Below are 22235 nucleotides of genomic sequence, written 5' to 3' on the forward strand. Positions count from 1 at the left end.
TATTATTATTATTATTAGCCTATATATTTGAAATGTATAATCCTCAGGTTTATGTATTTAGTATTAATAAACTATAATTTCTTTTATTCTTCTTCTTCTTCTTATTATTATTATTATTATTTTAATGTTTTTGGGATGTCTGCATTCAGTTTCATCCCAAAAACATAAAAATAAAATGTGAAAAAAATATTAAGAAAACAAATGACATGTCTTCACATAGCAGTATATTTATTGTGTAGAGGTAACCTGATTATTATGCAATTCAAACAACATACCTTATTATTTTAAATAAATAGGCTGCTCTCATTATTATTAATTTAGAGTAATTATACTTTATTAATACTAAATACATAAATCTGAGGATTACACATTTCAAATAAATAGGCTTTATTAGACGAATGAATATTTATCACAAAAGGCTTATTTGGTCGTAAATGATCTACAAAAAAAAGTAAATGGGAATTTGCCAGGTAATTTTTTTTTATAAATCTTAAGTTAGGCTTGAAATATTTCTGTGTGTGTATTACAGAAATTCTAAAAATGTACAGCAAAACAAAAAAAAACAAAAACAAAAAAAACACAAAAACAAAGAATGTTTGGATGAATATGTGCGATATGAATTCACATGTAAAATGGAACGTATGGTGTTCCACAGGGTTCAATTCAATGGCCTGTGATTTCTTTTTTTTCATTGTATCTGCTGCCCCTGGATTTGATCCTCAGAAGACAGAGGTGGTTTTAAAGTGCTCTATAACAAAATAGAGTTGAGTGATGGTAGTCAGCGTCCTAACTGCATGATTTGCAATGACAAGTTGAGCAATTCTACTCCAGCACAAGTTGCTATCTAGCAAAATTAAAGGAACGCTTCCTTAATGGATTCAGAAGAACAATATTGTAAGCCATACAAGTACGATGGTGAAGAATTTGTTGTTTACATTCATGACTCCTTGTTGCAGCATACTTTGCTCCAACCCAAAATAACTTGTGATGTGGATGAATCTGTGGGTGGAGGTGTTGCTAAAGTAGAGTATTGTAGGTGGAACTTCTTGGATGAGTCATGGGGAGCATGTGGTAGAACAGCTGCGATGGGATGGAAGTCTGTCACATGCAGTGGATCCCTCTGATGTGTTTGTGGAAACAAGCGAGGGCTGGGCGGGGAGGCGGCCTGTGCTAGCATATGTCTGAAAGAGGAAACGGCAGAGATAACATGATGCTTAAAAGGAGGGAAATCGAGCGCCCATGCTCCCAATGGATGCAAGACCAGAGATGACTGGGCAGATGGAGGGAAGCGAAAAGGAGCCATTATGACTGTGTGACAACGAAAATGAGCAAGTCAAACACAAAGAAGCATGAAGTCCTTTGACCAAGACTTACAAACATTCATTATCATAATGACACAAAACAAGCATTCAACTTTCACCAAGAATAAAGATGTGTGACAAGAACGTCACTGATTGAACAGCTAAAATCCTAATATATGAAATGGTTTTAAGATTATTCCACATCAACTCGTTTTGACATTATAGCTTCTGACTAGTATTTAATACGGTACATACTGTATATAGTACATTAACCCTAGTATATATTCACCATTGTACATTTGGATCCTTACATACAGTGCAAAGAGAAAAATAATTTGCACTCTCCTGATTTCAGATTATTATTTTTTTTCCTTACAAAGAAAAGCCCATATAAAAATTAGGGATGCAACGATAATGGCTATATCGTAATATAATATATCATCGTTATCATATCACGATATTAAAAGCAGCACATTATTAAAAAAAAAAAATACATAAGTTAATTTACATTTGTGCAGTTTAATTTTCACAAGGCATGTTTTGGCCCTTCTATGTTTAAAATCCATGCTATTGGTCAGATGAAGGGAATGTAATATGCTTGTGAACCAAGTTAATATGTGGAGGAACTCAATGTGTGTGTGCATTCGCAAATAAGTGCTTCAATATTAAGTGTTATTAGAGATTGTAGGTTGTTTATATGCATTGATGTTATGTACAAAAGCACAATATTGTCCATCCATCCATTTTCTTGACCGCTTATTCCTCACAAGGGTCGCGGGGGCTGCTGGCACCTATCTCAGCTGGCTCTGGGCAGTAGGCGGGGGACACCCTGGACTGGTTGCCAACCAATCGCAGGGCACACAGAGACGAACAACCATCCACACTCACACGCACACCTCGGGACAATTCGGAGCGCCCAATTAACCTGCCATGCATGTCTTTGGAATGTGGGAGGAGACCGGAGTACCCGGTGAAGACCCACGCGGGCACGGGGAGAACATGCAAACTCCACCCAGGAAGGTCCGAGCCTGGACTCGAACCGGAGACCTCAGAACTGGGAAGCGGACATGCTAACCACTCGACTACCGTGCCGCCCAGCACAATATTGTGTTTTTTTTTTAATAAGTTTGAGCTCTTTTTTTTTTTTTTTTTAACAATGTTGTGACATTTTTTTGTACCACCAACCTCCCCACAATATCGTGATAATTATCGTATCATGACGGATATCATTATATCCATAGTAAAAATGCAGTTTGAAGATACACCAATATACTGTAATTTTATTTCTTAAACATGATCAATCAGGCATTAAAATAACATTGTTTTAAACCACCATGAGTCAAGCAAAGTTTGGCCGATTTGCTCATTCAGGACCTGGCTGACTTTCTGTGATTCATTCATGGAACGATGAATTCTGATGCCTCCGAGAAATCAAAATCCTACATGCACTCGGTGCCAGTCACCCAATAGCCAGCGAGTCAGTCCCATGTCAGGAATAAAAAATGGGCGGGTTGCCTCAGGAAGGGCATCTGGCAAAAATAAAATAAAATATTCCAAACAATTTACAAAATATGCAATTTATTCGCTGTGGCGATGTAGTGATTATGCACTGATGGGACAAGCCAAAAGTGTAAACAACAACAACCAAAATAACCGGCCGTCAGTTTGTGCTGTCACATTGAAGCACTCTGAGGTTATATTAAAGCACATATAAGAAACTCTACCTTTGAATGGTTTGAATAATAATAATAATAATAATAATAATAATAATAATAATAATAATAATAATAATAATAATAATAATAATAAACAGAAGGAGTGGCCATGTCATATGACCTTAAATGGGCAGTTCATGCAAAAGAACCCTCACTATCAATATCACAAATACTTGATTTTGGTTGCTGCCGTTTGGATTTTTGTCTCCAGTATTAAATAAATTCATCATTTAGAAAGGGAATTTTCTCATTAATTGGTCACTTTATAAGCTACTAAAATTATTTTAATTATCTGAAACATTTAAGTGTGATAAATTAAAAATAAAAAAGAGGGCAAATGTTTTTTATTACAGTATTTTCTGAGTCAGTTATTTTCTACACGAGAGTATTGTTCAGCCTTACCTTCATAAAACAGTGTGATGTGATTTATGGGTCATCTCTATTGTCAGTGTGCTTTGTCCTTTCAAGGGTGACTCTCATCATGTCCAAACAAGCCCACTTCTGTCATTGTGGCCCAAATAAAAGCTGTCACATATGAATGATGCACAGAATAACACTGCACTGAAAACAGAACACTGGAGCTTGGTGGGTAAAGCAAACACAGTAGATTCGAATAAGTAATAGGAAAATGAGATATTATATCACATCATGCTTTACTGCGTGACAGAAGAGCAGCTGAGCGGCAGTGATGTCACTGATGGTGCTGGGTGGTACTCTCTCCCTCCTCCCCTTCTCTCCTCCTCCTATCCACGCATCTGCATCGGTGTCGTCACCGCCAAAGAGCCTGGGAGTGGCAGAGAGGAGGAAAGGAAGTGGAGGACAAGAAGGTTGAGAAGCTGTGAGCGATTTCCGGGAATTTCCTGAAAATATCCACTGGCAAGCATCCTCCAGCAGGTACACTTTATGTTGACTTTGCAGTGGATGCGCTGGGGGACAATGCAACAGGGAATACTTGAAGGAGGACGTTTTTATTTACAATTGTAACAGATCGCAGTCAATTTGCTACAGCAACAAATAATATATGTGCAGATTAATGGGTCGTACTGTTATTTACCTACTTGCTACTACTTTGTTGTTAACTCATTATTTTAAAAAATGGCTGTGTTTGAATTCTAGTAGGCTAGTCTTTGTGATGTTGATGAATATATAAATCTTGGTTTAATAACGGTTTCATGACTGAGGGCCATTTAGTATTGCATCTCACATAATATGCAAGCTGCCTAACTATAGAAAAAGAACAAGTGAAGGCTGATGTTTGTGTTTTGTGTTGAGGAAAGAAGAAAGTAAATGACCTTCATTGTTCATCCTCTGCAGAGTGGGCAGAAGAGGGGCCATTTGTAAATGAAGGTGATTGAATTAAACTGGCCTGGGATCAGCTTGAGTAACAAACATAACGGTGATGGATGTGAGGCGGCGTCTCACAAACAATTCGGAGCAAAACAAAATGCTCACTTGAGCTGATTAAACATGCCAATCAGGTGGTTGGAAATGTTTTCAGCAAAAACTGAGCTGTAGCCTTTTCAAAACGCCAAAGGAGTCATTAGGGGCTACTTATTTTCAGACAGTATTCACTGTTTGAGTATTCATTGATACCTTTAGTTATTATAGCATAAATCTGGTCAATTAATTATTGAATTCACGAATTCAACCATAAACATTTCTTGGCAATAATAATTTATGTGACCAATGACCTCACCACTCTAAACATGACATTCTGATTAATATTACATTTGTGGAATATGAGTTATGAAGCAAAATCCATCTCAGGAGGCGGCCATTTTGCCACTTGCTGTCGACTGAAGATGACATCACAGTTGCTCAGGGCTCAGGCAATAACCAATCACAGCCCACCTGTTTTCTGATATGAAGTTGTGATTTGTTGGTACTTGAGACCTGAGCAACTGTGACGTCATCTTCAGTCGACAGCAAGTGGCAAAATGGCCGCCTTCAGATATTGAATAAAAACGGCTGGATTTGTCTGCTTAACTCATATTCTGTTAATGCAATATTGACCAAAATACTGTATTTAGACTAGACTAAGTGCAATTCCTGGAGAAATTGCATGAGAATGCTGAATGCTAATATCTGAACGCTTCTGAAGTAAATTGTAAGATAAATTATGTGAAAATTACAAAGTTTTAATTGAAGTTGAAAGATAAATACATTAAAAAGAAAACTTGAACTGCAATCTGTCTAACGGTGGGAATTAATCATTTCAGAGAAATTGTAATCCATCTCCTGATTCGGTAGTCAGTTGGTACCAAACCATCGAATGTATTAAACTGTGGTTTTCAACACAGCGGGGTTTCAACCCAGGTTCTACATGGAGGAAGCAGTCGCTCTAACGACTGAGCTACCGTTCCTTGTTCAAATTCAATGGCTAATGGCATATGTATTTTAAAAATAGCCATCTGATGGTAGCTAGCGTGCATTTAATCATTTCAGTTGCCAATTGATATATTTGCAGTGTACAGTCAGAGGTGGGATTCAAACCCTGGACCTCCTGGACAACACATTGAACAGTATCAGAGAGCTAGTAATGATGATCAGTTGTATGTTTGGAAGTGGGCTGGGAAAGTGGGACTTGGAAAAAGTTCAATGTCAGTCCAATTGAAAACGAATGGGGAAAAGTTGATATTTAACATTAAATTGTGCGAGTACTGCTTGTAATGTGGAATCGGACCATATATACCCCGGAAGGCGTCAAGTTTTGAAGCAAGTTGAAATGTGAATGTTGTAAATCAGAAGTATAATGTGGGAGTTGTTTCTCTGCAAAAAAGCGAGGAGAATAAAAATCTGAATAACATATGTGGGATGCTTTCATAGAACATATTATTGTCAAGATATTTTGGAGGGGTTTGACTTTACCTTGAACTGATTAATTAATTAAGTGGAGGCAACTCAAGTTTTATCGCCTTTTTGGGGCAACACATCTGTTTTTAGATAGTTTTATCAGGATAGCAAATGAGAAACCTCAGTGAATCGGTCATTAAAGTGAATGGTGCAACATTTAAAAGGTTGAGTTTGTTTTTAAGCTTAGAAGTTAATATAAATTGTTAAAACACAAAGTAATGATCCACTTTGTGCGTTTGTCAGCATGGCCGAGGGCTCCGTGTCTACATCAGAGGTGGAGGCGTCCTTCCACAAGTTTGCCGTTCACGGTGACACCAAGGCGACAGGAAAGGAGATGAACGGCAAGAACTTTGCAAAGATCTGCAAGGACTGTCTCATCATCGACGGCAAGAACGTCACCACCACAGATGTTGACATCGTCTTCACCAAAGTCAAGTAATGTTTTCGATACGGCATCACAGGAGACAAAACAGTTTTGGCGTCATAACACAGCAACTCGAATTTGGTAAAGCATAGATGAGATTTATATTTACATCTAGTGTATACAGTTTAGCAATTTCTCATAAAAAAAAAAATAAAAAATCAAATGATTTGAATACATGCAGGTGCCACACAAAGATTACACTGACTATTTGAGGATCCTGTTGCAATTTCACATTCCAGCATTACAAACAGAATACGATTGTATATCCATCCTCTGGCACTGGAAAGATTTTCCTGAGCGCAGCCTACAACCGCTTTATATGTTTCCTCAGGTCCAAGTCGGCTCGTGTAATCACATTTGAGCAGTTCATCATGGCCCTGACTGAGCTGGGCCCTAAGCGCTTCAAAGGCAAGAGCAAAGAGGAAGCGCTCCAGCTCCTCTATGGTCTCATTGTTGGCAAGGAGCCCGCCAATGCTGGAATCACTGTGAGTACATTGTCATTAGTTCCACTGCGCTCACGCCTCCTTACGCGGCTGAAGAGCTCGCTGCTCCAGATGAGAAACAACATAGAAGGGATGAGTCAACGTACCAATTGCAGTCAAATGAAATATGCGCTACAATATCAGTAACCCGACTTAGAAATTATTTGAACCTTGTGGTGAGCAGATGTTGCTTTTGCAATGGTCATGTGCAAGTTTTATGATCTTAAATACACTTCCCAACAAAATGGTATTTTCATTTATTTTCATTCATTTGGGTCAGCAGCACCCATTACTTCTTTCACCTTTGCTGTCCGATTCTGGTTTCTGTTTGAGTTTTATTAGAAGAAACAACAATCATTATAAAAGAACCACAAATATGGTTGTGATGTCATTCAGTGTGTGTTCATGTAAAAGAACATAACATTGGGCAAAATCATTTTTACAAATGAATAAATAAATAAATAAACAAACAAACAAATAAATAAATTAATAAATAAATTAACTCATTTGCTCCCAATAACGTGTAAATACATTTTTTTTAATGTTCTAAGTGTCCCAAAGACGTATTTATACGTTTTTTTGTTTTTTGTTTTTTTATGCTAGAGCATACAGAAGGCTTTGATGCAGCCTCTCAACTGCAAAGAACGGTTGCAGAAATGGTAGTTATGACACAAACGGCCAGCAGGTGGCAGCAGAGCAAAGAAGATCAACCGGGGCCATGTAGAAAAAAAGCTAAATTCCTGACAATTTTAAATAGATTTGTGAAAATTGATTAAACTTAGCTCTCTTCTAATGCTAATTGCTGCAAAACGGAAACAGATAGAATCATACTTTTTTTCCTGATGAAAGAAGAGACTTTAACCTTTCTTTTGGTAGGTTCCATGCTTTTATAGCAATTGAAGACAATATTCTGTGGGCCTTGCAAAATCAGTCAAAATCCAGTAAAACAGCCGGGAGCGAACGGGATTGCTACTGTGAGAACGGCTGGGAGTGAATGAGTTAATTAATTTTAAAAATATATGCTTTTTCCTAAAAACGAATAATCTTACATTTACGCAGCAAAAATGTGAACACAAAAATCCAAGACATAAACATTTTATTCACCTTTTCACAAATGTGCACTATGCAAAACCTTGGTTACACGGCACACATCGAAACTGTATTCCATTTGTGGCCAAACTCGAACAAGCATATCGGGCTTGATGGCGATCAAGCAAATTGGAGGCAAATCGACGGAAATGGCATGTTATGCAAAAAGCTGAAATCTTGATTGTGACGTAACAATGGTTGAGCAAAACCACTGCAGCAAAAAAAATGGGAGATTTCACCTTTACATAAATTTTGCGCCATTTTTAGCCATTTATAGAGGTCATATTTGAAGAAACTTGTCCTAGAAAATGTATCCGATTGTCTTTCTTTTGCTGTTTCAATACCTGTTTGTCTTAAACATCTTTAGATGAAAGCTTTTTTTTGTCACATGCTGTTGCCGTGGTAATGCGCTGCTTACAAAACAAAATGATGCTCTTTTTGGGAGTCTAAACTTGGGCAAATACTCGTGAGATTGTGCGCACACACAAAAAAAATATTTATATTTTAAAGGGGTCTTGTCATATGTTTACTGTAGATGCAGAAGTATAATTTTGGAATTTGAGTTTACTATTAAATGTAGGTCAGTTGAATTCCTTACTTGAGCACTCATTATTATGTTTTGTTAGAGACCAGCAAAGGCAGCCGCTGTGGACAGACTGACGGACACGTCCAAGTACACAGGAACACACAAGGAGCGATTCGACGATTCGGGAAAAGGAAGGGGGAAGATTGGACGTGAGGACATGCCAGACACGAGTGGCTACGTTGCAGCTTACATGGGCAGCGGCTCTTATGATGATAAAGTGAAGGAATCCTAATTCTGAAAACACGTCATGTGATTTTTGGTCTTTCGATATTCTCAGATAAAATGTTAATGTGCGTATGTTGGCAAGCATATAAATTGAGTTTGCGCTTAACTTTGTGCCTTATTATGCAAAAGGGAAATGCTCTTCCACGTATTTATTATACAAAGCATTTTTGGAATGGATGATTATTTATCTGGTGTCAAGCAATAATAACAAAAATCTTTTTACTCCTCATCACTGTGGATTGATCATTATTGATTCTATTTGAATCATTTAAAAGATGACAACAGGAAAAAGAAAATTCTTCATTCAAAACATAAAATTGCCCATAAACACTTAGCCAAAGATGAGATGATTTTGCTGAGCTTAAAGACCAAAGTCAAAATTGCTTTTTAAAGACTCTGAAACTGGTGAACACATCATTGCATGTCATACTAATCTCCAGATAACAGAACAATACATGCACCCTTGAGGTTGTGAGTAGAATGGGGACGAGATCAGCGTACTGCTTGATTGTTATCATTGAAACAATAACCTTTAAAACAGGTATTTTTTGTTTGGAGACATTGCTGAGCTAGAGTTGCCCAACATAAGACAACAAGTGAAAAATATGCGTGTAAATCGCTCCTCCCTGGATGTCACTTGAAACTGAAGCTATTCATAATGAAGGGAAAAAGAATTGACTATTGAGTGCTATGTGCCTCCCTTCTTCTCTAGCGCAGCCTTATGAACATCAATCCTTTGGAATTACTTCATTTGAACATGTACATTGGTTGCACACGATTCAAGTGTGTTATACTCACATCATGTTTATTTCCAAGTAAAAGAGAGGGAAAATATATCACTTTACCCCATTTTCATTTCATTTTTAACTGATTTTTTATTTTTTTTTTACAGTGCACTAGAGTTCAAAGATAGAAGACGAGACAATTTACTTTTATATTGTCACACTTAAGCCAAAATATGTTGAGCTCTCAATACTGTCCTGACAAACAAATTGCATAATACGAGTATATTGTATGTGGATGTGCAGCATGTAGCATTTGGAATGATTTACCGTATGGGACCTAATGTAAAAGTCTTGTGGAACAAAGTAACGCCATTGTAATGTCACTGCTGGAATGATTCTAAGGAACTAAAGTGTCAATAAAGTAATTACTTTTACAACATTAGCAATGGTGATGTTCCATTTGTTACTATGCTAATTTCCATCTATCCATTTTACATTTGAACTCTCCCACCAAGGAACTTTGAGCTTTTAAGTTTTTTTCACATTTTAAAATAATTAAATTAACTAGAAATACGGTAAGTAAACATTGTATTACAAATAAGAATGCCTACAATTACAGAAATTGGATGTTATTAGTTGTTTTAATTACATAATTTTATGGAAAAATGTTTAACAGTGTGTTTAGTACAAAAATAATGAGAATAATAATTCAAAACATAAAAAAAAAAAAGGTCAATTCACAAATAAATTATGGTAAAATTACATTTTTTCCTGTAAATTTTTTCAGTAAATATAAATGTTTTTTTCTTTTTGTTTTTGGGTTTTTGTCACGCCGCCACCGGCGTGACTGCCCATGCTTTTATTTTGTGTCCATGTTTCCTGTCTTGTTTTGAAAATCCTAACTCTCCTCTCACCCCAGGTCACTTGCCCTTCCTGCCGCTCCCTAATTACCGGTCCCTGCCCATGATTACCACCACCTGCCACCAATCAAGACTCACAATAAAAGCCACCTGCATTCTCCCCTCAGTGCCGAAGTGTCACCGTCAGTGCATGGAAGCGTCCACAGTCCTTATGTCCTCGTTCATGTTGCCTAGCGTTGTTGCCTTGTTTTTGTGCCTTTTCCTCCCTTTTGGAGCGCCTTTAGTTACCCCTTTTGCCTTGTGCCCTTTTTCCTCCCTAGCGGAGCGCTTTCTGTTGTCCCCAGTACCTTTTGCCTGTTTTTTCCTCCCTAGTGGAGCGCTTTTTGTTCTCCACTTTTTCCCCTCCCTGTTCTCCTCTCGGTTTGAGAGGAGACCACTGTTGGCCGGAAATAAACCTGCTGCCTTGGTGGCCTACCTTACGCCTGCGTCTGAGTCCTACTTGACCCCGCCTTGTCAGTACACTTCGGCCAGCATGGACCCAGCAGGCATGGTCGAGGCCGCACTGCAGAGCCAGGAGGCCCGGCTCAACAACCAGGACCGGATCCAACAGACCATGCTGTCCCGGATGGAGGAATTGACCAGCCAGGTCCACGAGCTGGTAGGCCTTTCACGGCGTCGAGCGCCAGCTCCCACTGGACAGATTCCTCACCCTGAGTTCTCTGTACCGACCACGCCATTCACCGGGGTAGGATTGAGACTGGCCTCCCCAGAACGATACTCCGGTGAACCCGGACGCTGTCAGACTTTCCTCACAGAATGTGACATTCATTTTGAACAGTTACCACAGGCATTTCCCACAGCCCGATCCCGAGTGGCCTTCATGTTGTCTCACCTGACGGGACGGGCCAAAACCTGGGCGACCGCGGAATGGGCCAGGGGTTCCTCGGTCTGCCAAAGCGTACAGGACTTTCGAATCGCTTTGCGCCAAGTCTTTGATCCAGAAAACAATGACCGAGAGAAGGCACGAGCACTGAGCCGACTTCAGCAAGGCAACGAATCTGTCAGCGACTATGCAGTTCGCTTTCGAACGTTGGCAACGAGCAGTGGCTGGAACGCCATCGCACTTCACGACCATTTTCTGAAAGGACTCTCACCCGCCATTCAAGAGCTTCTGGTTCCCGTAGATCTCCCCGCGGACTTGGACGCCTTGATTTCCCTCACCATCCGCACCGATCATCGTCGCCGGGAACTGGCTAAGATCGGCGGACTCCGAAGGAGGGAGGAACCCACCCCCTGGTCACGACCACCGGGGCCCGGAAGGCCGCAACCCATCCTTCCTTCCCGACCTGAACCAGGAGAGGTGGACTTCGCCAGAGAGGAACCCATGCAACTGGGAAGGGCCCGGCTAACGCCCGAGGAGCGACAGCGCCGCCGCCGAGAGGGCCGATGCTTCTATTGTGGTGGTCTTGGCCACCTAGTGGGATCCTGCACCACGAAGAGCGGGTCACCGGTGAGTCCTCCGTCACCCCGACCTGCCAAGAACCACAGGCTCACGCAAATGCAGATAAACCACCACAATGTCACCACAAATCTGTCAGCCCTCATCGATTCCGGTTCCGACGAGAGCCTCATGGACTGGGAGCTCGTGAGGCAACTACGAGTCTCCACCGAGCCACTTCTGTCAACCATCCAGGCTCGAGCGCTGAACGGCAAGGAACTTTTCAGAATCACCCACATCACTGAACCTCTGGAAGTGCACATCGGACAGCACCTCGAGACCCTTCGCTTCCATGTGTTCCATTCTGCTTCCCCCACTTTGGTTCTGGGTCACCCTTGGCTGCGTCTACATAATCCCAGAATCGACTGGAACTCTGGAGTCATTCTGGAGTGGGGAAAGGACTGCATGACTCACAGATTGGAACAACCCGCACCCCGGAACACCACAGCCCAGGTTCACCAGGTGTCCCTCGCCTCGTCCGCTCAAGAGGAATACCCGAACCTGCACACCGTTCCCTCCTGCTACCACCACCTGCGGGAGGTTTTCAGCAAAACCAAGGCCATGACTCTTCCTCCCCATCGACCGTATGACTGCCCGATTGACCTGATCCCCGGATCAACCATCCCCAAGGGGAGACTGTACTCGGTCTCAGGACCCGAACGCCAAGCCATGAACAATTATATTGACGACTCCTTGAAGGCCGGCCTCATCCGACCGTCTTCCTCACCTGCAGGCGCAGGTTTTTTCTTCGTGAGTAAAAAGGATGGATCCCTACGCCCATGCATTGATTACAGTCCCCTGAATGACATCACTGTTAAGAACCGGTACCCCTTGCCATTGATGTCCTCTGTGTTTGACCAGCTGCAACAAGCTAGAATCTTCACGAAGCTCGATCTCCGCAACGCCTATCACCTCATCCGGATCCGCGAGGGAGATGAATGGAAGACTGGTTTTAACACTCCCCGGGGACATTACGAGTACCTGGTCATGCCTTTCGGCCTCACGAACGCTCCCGCAGTCTTCCAGGCCATGATTAACGAAGTACTCAAAGATTTCATCGACCACTTTGTGTATGTCTACCTGGATGATATCCTAATCTACTCTCCTGACCAAGCAAGCCATCGAAGCCACGTGGACCGAGTCTTGCAACGCCTGCTGGATCACCAGCTTTACGTGAAGGCAGAAAAGAGCCTGTTCCACGTCAACTCCATCTCCTTCTTGGGATTCGTCGTGTCACCCGGAAAAGTGGAGATGGAAGCGGACAAGGTCAGCGCCGTGCGGGATTGGCCCACGCCGGACTCACGAAAGAAGGTACAACAATTCCTCGGATTTGCCAACTTCTACCGGCGATTTATCAGAAACTTCAGCACCATTGCTGCCCCCCTGCACGCCTTGACCTCCCCGCAAGTTCGATTTAGGTGGAACACGGAAGCTGAAGGGGCATTCAAGGACTTAAAAGCTCGCTTCACTAATGCCCCTATCCTCAGAGTCCCTGACCCCAAGCGCCAGTTCGTGGTGGAGGTGGACGCCTCGAGTATTGGTATTGGGGCAGTCCTGTCCCAGCGTTGTCAAGAGGACGGCAAGACACATCCCTGCGCTTTCCTCTCACGAAAATTATCAAAAGCGGAACGCAACTACTCGGTCGGTGATCGGGAGCTCCTAGCTGTGAAGGTGGCTCTCGAAGAATGGAGACACTGGCTGGAAGGCGCCGAACTCCCCTTCGTGATTTGGACCGACCACCGAAATCTGGAATACTTACGCCAGGCCAAAAGACTCAACCCTCGACAAGCCAGATGGTCTTTGTTTTTTAACCGCTTCGTTTTTTCTCTGACCTACAGACCCGGCAGTAAGAACATCAAGGCTGACGCTTTATCAAGAATTCACGAGTCCGAACCACTGGAAGCCGAGCCTGAGACCATTCTGCCCCGGGACTGCATAGTCGGGGCCATGAGGTGGCAAATTGAGGACGACGTCAAAGAGGCACTACGGAACGTCACTCCCCCCACGTCATGCCCACCACGCCGACTCTTTGTGCCTGAGGAACTGAGGGCCCAGGTAATACACTGGGCCCATACTTCACGATTATTTTGCCACCCTGGAGTTCGCAGGACCGTGTATGCTGTCGCCCGGAGATTCTGGTGGCCGGCAATGGAGACCACAATCAAGGACTACGTAGCTGCTTGTCCTACCTGTGCCCGCAACAAGACGTCAAACCAGTCCCGGATGGGTCTACTCCAGCCACTACCAATTCCATCCAGACCATGGGCGGAAATTTCAGTGGATTTTGTGACCGGACTACCACCATCCCATGGTAAAACCACAATCCTCACAGTCGTCGACAGATTCTCTAAGATGGTTCGTTTCATCCCATTAACCAAGCTCCCATCCGCCAAGACCACAGCCGACATCATGATCCACCACATATTCAGGTTTTATGGTTTCCCCTTACACATCGTTTCCGACCGTGGACCACAGTTCGTCTCCCGATTTTGGACTCAATTTTGCAAAGCCCTAGGTGCCAAAGCCAACCTGACTTCTGGGTACCATCCTGAGGCCAATGGGCAGGCAGAACGGCTGAACCAGCAGCTCGAAACCGGTCTCCGATGCCTCGTCTCCCAGAACCCGACAACCTGGAGCAAGTATCTAGTATGGGTCGAGCTCGCGCACAACTCTTTGCCCACATCTGCCACAGGTCTCACCCCGTTCAAGTGTGTCCATGGCTACGATCCCCCATTCTTCGCCGAACTGGAAGAGGAGGTAACGGTCCCCTCGGTCAAAGCCATGATCCGTCGGTGCCACAAGGTCTGGTCGGCGGCCCGGACGGCGCTTCAACGCCAGGGAGACCGGGTAAAGAGGGCCGCCGACCGGAAGAGGAGACCGGCTCCAGAATACCGTCCAGGCCAGCGAGTTTGGCTATCAGCCAAACACCTCAGGCTCAAGGTACCATGTCCAAAGTTGGCCCCGCGATTTGTGGGGCCTTTTCCCGTAACCAAGTCCATAGGTCCTGCTGCAGTTCGCCTTCGCTTACCAAGGTCCCTCAGAATCCATCCCACGTTCCATGTCAGCCAAGTCAAACCTGTCCGTGAAAGCACACTGGTGCCCTCCGAACCCGACCCACCCCCCCCGGAGATGATTGAAGGCGGCCCCGTTTACAAGGTTAGAAAACTTTTGGATGTGCGTAATCGGGGCCGCGGAAGGCAATACCTAGTAGACTGGGAGGGATACGGCCCGGAGGAAAGGCAATGGGTCCCCTCCCGGTTCATTGTTGACCCCTCCCTCATTGATGAATTTTATGAAGAACACCCTGACATTCCTGGGCCGTCGAGAGCCGGCCGTTGAGGGGGGGGTACTGTCACGCCGCCACCGGCGTGACTGCCCATGCTTTTATTTTGTGTCCATGTTTCCTGTCTTGTTTTGAAAATCCTAACTCTCCTCTCACCCCAGGTCACTTGCCCTTCCTGCCGCTCCCTAATTACCGGTCCCTGCCCATGATTACCACCACCTGCCACCAATCAAGACTCACAATAAAAGCCACCTGCATTCTCCCCTCAGTGCCGAAGTGTCACCGTCAGTGCATGGAAGCGTCCACAGTCCTTATGTCCTCGTTCATGTTGCCTAGCGTTGTTGCCTTGTTTTTGTGCCTTTTCCTCCCTTTTGGAGCGCCTTTAGTTACCCCTTTTGCCTTGTGCCCTTTTTCCTCCCTAGCGGAGCGCTTTCTGTTGTCCCCAGTACCTTTTGCCTGTTTTTTCCTCCCTAGTGGAGCGCTTTTTGTTCTCCACTTTTTCCCCTCCCTGTTCTCCTCTCGGTTTGAGAGGAGACCACTGTTGGCCGGAAATAAACCTGCTGCCTTGGTGGCCTACCTTACGCCTGCGTCTGAGTCCTACTTGACCCCGCCTTGTCAGTTTTAAAGTTTCATTTTTCATTTTATTCCATTAGTAACAGACACATATTTGTGAAATTACTATTATATATATATATATATATATATATATATATATATATATATATATATTTCTAATGGAGTTGTTTTTTTTAAAGAAGAGAATTATTGTGTTTTTTAAGGTTACAGCGATTTCATGCTACTTTACATTTGACATTTAAAATCAGACTTTATTTTTGTAAATTAACTATTTTTAAAATAAGGAAACATCAGTAGAATAAAAAGTACCAAGTACCGCATCAAGATTCATACTGCCTGTGTCAAAATGTGTGAACATACTGACACATGCGCTTAACTTTTATGTTATATCCCTACAAATTGCTGGCGAGAATAACTCTCTTCCACTCCAGGCAAATTTACAGCTCCTCTACCTGGCATCTACTCCTCCTATTCCGTCGACTCCAAGCTGGAAAGGTCAGCAGAGAGGATGTACTACAAGGTGCAGCTGATGGAGAACGGAGAGGCGGTGGCATCGACATGGGAGGACAACAGGGAGGACTTGGACAGCAGCTCTCAAGTGGCATTGCCTGATTTGCAGACTCTTTGCTTTACCCCACGCTAGCATCCTCACGAACTGTGATTCAAATGTCAAAACTGAGAAATATTTTTTATCAGAATTTAATGGATACATGCTGCAACAAGGTTTCATGAAAATTGTCTGTGTGAAAGCAAAGACGACACAGAAATATTTGGGGATCCTCCCAACGACAGCCAAGGAAGACACACAATCCGACCCCCTGGAAATCGCTCGGTCTCATCCAGGTGTTCTGTGAGCATCCTGTGGCTTGTGACCATCTGTCAAAAGAAGACATTTTTTTGCTTCAACACATGATGTCTGCATTAAATTTCCTCTCTGTGTTATTTGCTGAGCTATATGCATACATTACTATTATATATTTGTTATTAATGAATCATAATTGTCATGATTTTTCTACACCTACTAAGGTTTATGGATCAATTCATAACTGTCTGAATGTAACGTATAATGTCACATGAGCATGCAGTTATGGCCGCAGGCAAAAATCAACGCCAGTTACAATATATAAAATCCACATGCACAGCCAAGTTCTCACAACAGGCACAGCGAAGAGAGGTTTCATACAGGACTATTGCGCAACAATGTTCACAATTAAAAACAACAACAATCCTTGTGAAAGGAGGCTTTCTCCATCCAACTAACCAATCATTTTACTTGCTGAATGTTCCAGTAGTGGCAGACGTACGAACTGATCAATTTAATGCAAATCATTATAAAAACACAAGAAACTACAATGGGGCCTATAATGTTGACTGCAATTCCATACGGGCTGCTGGTCAAGCTTCAATTTGAGGAAATATCAAAACATGTTTGGTGAGAGTTTGAACATAAAAAGTTTCTATGATTTTATTGGATTTTGTCTCAAAAGCTGTGGAAATTGAACAACATCAGGGCCATTCATTTTAAGAGGCTCCATGAATTCACCCATCCCAAGTCAGCTGTAATAGGAGACCGGATATTGGGTAGATTATCATTATCTAGCATTATCTTTTTATTCACCTAATAGCAAGTTTGTTTGTTTTTTAATCTTGCTTTCACATATCAATACAAATACCAACAAGCCAGCCTGTCAGTTTCAGGGCAAACATGGACATCTTTATTCCAAGAATATTGTGATTATTCTGTGAAAAATCACATTTACACATCTGGCAACATCTGTCTTAGTTTGAAAGGAATTTGAGTGATTAACTAGGAAACACTTTAGACTTTTTTTTTTTCTTCAAAAGTACATTTTATGTTCATATTTTTCCACCAGAAAATATTTGGAACTTGCACCCAAATCGCCACCTCTTAGTCTTCATATGTGCCACCGTGTTTCCTTTGAAACACTACATCACAATGACCTCGTATTTGTAACTTTAGTGCAGTTTCAAAAGTAAACATTTCTACTTCTGCTGCACAGTGAAAATGCCCACATCTGAATTTAGTATGGGCTGCTCTTAACTGACATTGTGGCTCTTCCATGTGTAGTTTGTAGGTTCATGTAGGGTTGTTTTTTCTCATAAGTTCCCTCCCCTAAAATGCTGACACAAGATCTGGATTTGGTCACACAGTTGCCGCCCAAAACTCCTCAGGGATGATTACATACAGAAGACAAAATTCTCTGTACATGTATTACATGTGACAAAAGAAACGTAACACCCATAAAGCTCCATGTCAGGTTTGTGTGTACATGTATTTTTTTTTTCTGTATCTGTCCGTTGAAATGTAGGCTACTTATTTTACAACCTTTATGTTTGAGTTTGAAGACTGTGTGACCTGATTGTATTGTCTGTGAAACTTGTTTCACCAACAGAGGGCAGCATTGTTAAACAATTTGGTTTACAACGCTACTTCTGCTTGGACTTCAATTAAGAGCGTTTATGTCGAACATAGACATAGTTATGATTACGCTAAAATAATCACGTGATGAGAGAGTGGGATGAGGCTGTATGGGGGTTAAAAAGGTGAACAAGTATCTCTGAAAAATACTAATATACAACACAGTGAGTAGACAGAAATAACTGGCGTGATAGATTTTAGTGAGGGTTTACAAAAACAACAGAAATGTTGAAGTAGCTGACGTTAAATCTGCTGGTCCTTTAGAAAGCCAAGAGGAACACAGACGAGGAAGGTTGGTGGAGAATGAAAATGTTTGGCTCACAGAAGCATTCCTTGGAGAACGACAGAGGAAATAGAGATTGGAAAGGGAATAAGCTGAGGAGAGAAGAGGAGATAGACAGTGAGGTAGGATGTGGATATAAACAGCCTGAAGTGTTACCTACAGGTGATAGGAAATGTGCAGTGGGTAAAACAAAAGCAAATGTAGACGATCAGATTTGAAGGTGTGAGTTGCAAATGAAAGTGTGCAGTGTGGTATAGTGCAATCACAGTTACACAAACAAAGAAAAGGTGCAATGGAGGAAAAGGTAATCGAAGGAGAAAATCAGTAGGGGATGTGTGAAGAATTGGAACTGTGTCCATGTAGCAGCGAGTCATTAGCAAAGGGAGCTGCAGAACAGGAATTGGTAAGCAGGTACAAGGACGAATTTGGGAAAACAAGAGAGGACAACACAAAGTAAAAAGTGAGGAACAACAGCTGTAGAGGAATTCTTAAACTTCAGTCAAGATGATATACGATTGCTATCACAGAGGCCTTGTTTACACCGAAGTGCTCCGAATACCAGCAGGCACATCTTCATAACCTGACCAACGCGCCCAAGGAGCAATTACTGCAAGAATTACCATAGAAACAGAAGTTGCCCAAATCACGCTGACGGTAAACTAGATACACATCACAGACATTTGTGGCTCTCCGGAGAGGAATTTGGAGGAAGGTTGCCGCGAGCTGAGGGACGGAGGTTGCGTTTATCTGAAAACAAGGACTAATAAATACAACAAGCATCCTATCAATGTGGGACATCCCGAGCCCCCTCATACGGATGATACTTATTGGAGCATAAATCCCATTCCGACCTTGATATCAAAGAATGTGTATGACCCATCTAGTGGCATTTCTCTTCTGATGTGAGGCAAAAAACAGCCTGGGGTGCATTTGCTTAAAATTTATTTTCTTATGCCAGGTGGGAAAAATAGATGGAAAGTTACAATTTTGCTTATACTTTTGCTTACAATATTTGCATTATTGTGTTAGGCATGTGTGGCAAATGGCGTCCATGGAAATGTATGACTTGCTCTCAGCTGAAGGTATGTCTGGAAGTTTCTCATCAGATTGTTAGCAAGACTACATATGTAGGAAGGATAAATACAATGATGGAAATGTTCATACAAACGATATCTCCCACTTGCCTCCTCTTTCCTTCATCGTTTATCTCGTTCAGTTGACGTGTGACACCAACCTCTCGTGACTTAACAGCATACAAATATGAGCATTTGTCTCACAGGCCCTGCACTGTTTACTTGTATGTTATTGCCAGTGACACAAACATCAGCTGGGATGCTTGCTCACTTCTGCAAATGAGGAGCGGCAGTTCTAGCCACTGGTCCACCACTTTGATGATTTGATTTCCATGTCACACTTCATTGCGCATAATTCAACCGCCACCAGCTTGTGGGACATCAAATGTTAAAGCGGGAATAATCTTCAGTTGTATGCTGTCATAAGACATTTAAATAGCCCAATATCTGCTATATCTATCCAAATGTGACAAACCTTACAATCACATATCCACTGCAAAAAAAAAGGATTCTCGGAAAAATTGTTCTCATTTTTAGCCCAACAAGAAAAATAATCTTAAAAAATAATTTTTGCATTAGATAATTGATCTCAAATTAAGGGAAAATATGTTGTTGTTGTTGTTTTTTAAATAAGACTTACAGCTAATATTAAAAAAAAACAAAAAAAAAAACATACTCATAATAGCAAGCTCAGATAATGGTTTGCACAATGGTTTGAATAAAATGACCAGCAGAGCCACTTTAAAAATAAATAAATAAATAAATAAATAAATAAAACAAGCTGATAACCAATTACACTTCTCAATTGAGAAATTGGGGAATAACATGCCAATTAAAATTCGAACACAGCTGTTTCTGACTGGGAGGTTGTGGGTTCAAATTCTGGCTGGGTCAAAGGTTATAAAAATGGGACCTGTTATCTCCCTGCTTGACACTCAGCATTAAGGGTTGGACTCAAATGTTTTGTTTCAAGAAAATGTGTCTACGTCTGCCAAACAGAAGTGAGTCCTTATGTATTTTAAGAAAATAGTTCTATATATTACAGCTTGGAAAAGTAAATATGATTTATTTTTAAGTCTAAAAGTACTATTTTCAAAACCGCTGTGGTTGATATTGGCCCAGTATTATTTTTTTTATTTTTAAAAATCTTGCTACATAAAATTTTCTTGTTCTGTTGACAGATAATTTTGCTTACTTGAAATAATACTTTTCTGATTTTACTATTTTTTTCTTAAATGTTTTACTGTCCTTTTCTCAGTGTGGGAAAATGTTTTATTTATTTATGTATGTATGTATTTATTTATTTATGTAATTATTTTGACCTTGCCTTTCACTTTGAGTCCTTGAGCTTTTGCTTGGATTGGTCAGCCTGATGTGCTTTTATGTAGCGATTTGTCCCCTCCAGTGTGCAACCGTCTGCTTCAGGTAAAACGCATAGAACACATCTTTATCAGTCCATGATGTGAACTTGCCATCCATCATCCTCCACATCCATCAAATCATCTACTTACATATCATTCATCCATCTACATGTATGTATGTGTAGCCATCCATTGAGATAACCATTCTTCAACCCAACTGCCTACCTATTTATCCATTTACCTCTCCATCTATTTATCAACCTACTCGCATACAATCAATCATTTCTCCACTTGTAGATGACAAAGATTGTGGACAATGCCACCATGGTTAAATACATTTCTCTCTGGTGTGTTAATGGCGTGTGACACATACATCACACTTATGGAGGTTATTTGAAATCCTAACAGTAACAAGTTGAATTGGATGTAATGTGCTATAACGACCAAATCCTGAAGGGAAGATGATGCAGGTTCTATGTGAAAGTGTGTGGGATTGCCTTAGAGGCCCCTTTCAAATGGTGTGATTACATGGGGGGAGTCAAAGCAATCACCTCCTCCCCTTTGTTAAATGTGTTAAAGCGATGGCAAATAGGTGTGCACGTGTGTGCGCATGCGACCATGTGTGTGTATCAGCCCCACGTTTATTGCACTTTGTGGACTGTGAAATGGCAGGTTAATAGGAGCTGCTGTGCCCACCTCATCTATTCACCTCAAGACAAATAATGCATAATACATATAGCGGTCCTCACTTGAATGCACAACAGAAAACAAAAGCCTGCTGCCCATGTTTGATAATGTACTGTAAAGTAATTTATAAGTAAGTACTTCGGTCATTGTATTGTAATCATGACAGAAGTAGCACACAATCCATTTGGGATGCTCGTCCACCTCCAAGGCCTCCCAGTTGAACTAATGGAAGGTGGACTGTTCTGACTCAGAGTTCAACTGACACCATCATAAAATATGCTGATTTACTCGCTGCTACTCTACTACTATGTGAGTGAATGTTACATTTCTGGTCCAACAGTTATCAATAGTTATCCTATTTACCTTCACTGGTAACTATGGTAACTGGTACTATGGTGACATTACAAAAATAAATGCAAAAAGAAAAAAATTTGTGCATATTGCAAATTCATCTTGCATTATATTCTATACTTTCAATGCTACTTTCGGAGCATGTTTGTCCCCAAAACAATTTAATACCATGCGAGTCAAATATAAAATGAACAGAGCAATAACGGCAAATTTAAATGGTGACTTCCAGAGGGAAACTATAGTGCAAACAGCAGTGCTTTGTTGGACTTCTTGTCTTAATTGTTAGTCTTTGCTGCAAATGAAACTGGCATGTCTCCGGCTAGGGCAAGGCACAATTCTATATGACAGAATAAATGATTATATAACAAAATAAGAGTGCCGAGAGAAACTTAGAGTGACTTATACAAGACCATAGAAACTGAC

General features: G+C 41.6%; 2 protein-coding genes across 4 annotated transcripts in view; one reads left to right on the forward strand and one right to left on the reverse strand.

The window, feature by feature from the left end:
* Positions 1–22235, reverse strand: part of ftr84 (finTRIM family, member 84) — a 55052-nt gene that overhangs the window by 8338 nt on the left and 24479 nt on the right. For all 3 annotated transcript variants that reach the window (XM_077523585.1, XM_077523584.1, XM_077523586.1), the window contains 2 exons: positions 3674–3800; positions 3419–3541 (listed from right to left, as the gene is read on the reverse strand). In XM_077523585.1, coding sequence (XP_077379711.1) covers positions 3419–3424 — 6 coding nt within the window. In that variant the 5' untranslated portion in view covers positions 3425–3541; positions 3674–3800. The remainder of the gene's footprint in view (positions 1–3418; positions 3542–3673; positions 3801–22235) is intronic.
* On the forward strand, positions 3389–9842 carry tppp2 (tubulin polymerization-promoting protein family member 2). Its single transcript, XM_077523591.1, has 5 exons — positions 3389–3601; positions 3684–3910; positions 6113–6304; positions 6625–6778; positions 8491–9842. Exons 3-5 carry the CDS (start codon positions 6114–6116, stop codon positions 8680–8682), a joined length of 537 nt encoding a protein of 178 aa, XP_077379717.1. The 5' UTR covers positions 3389–3601; positions 3684–3910; position 6113; the 3' UTR covers positions 8683–9842.

Source organism: Festucalex cinctus, chromosome 6 (genome assembly GCF_051991245.1).
Source record: "Festucalex cinctus isolate MCC-2025b chromosome 6, RoL_Fcin_1.0, whole genome shotgun sequence".
Lineage (NCBI taxonomy): Eukaryota > Metazoa > Chordata > Actinopteri > Syngnathiformes > Syngnathidae > Festucalex > Festucalex cinctus.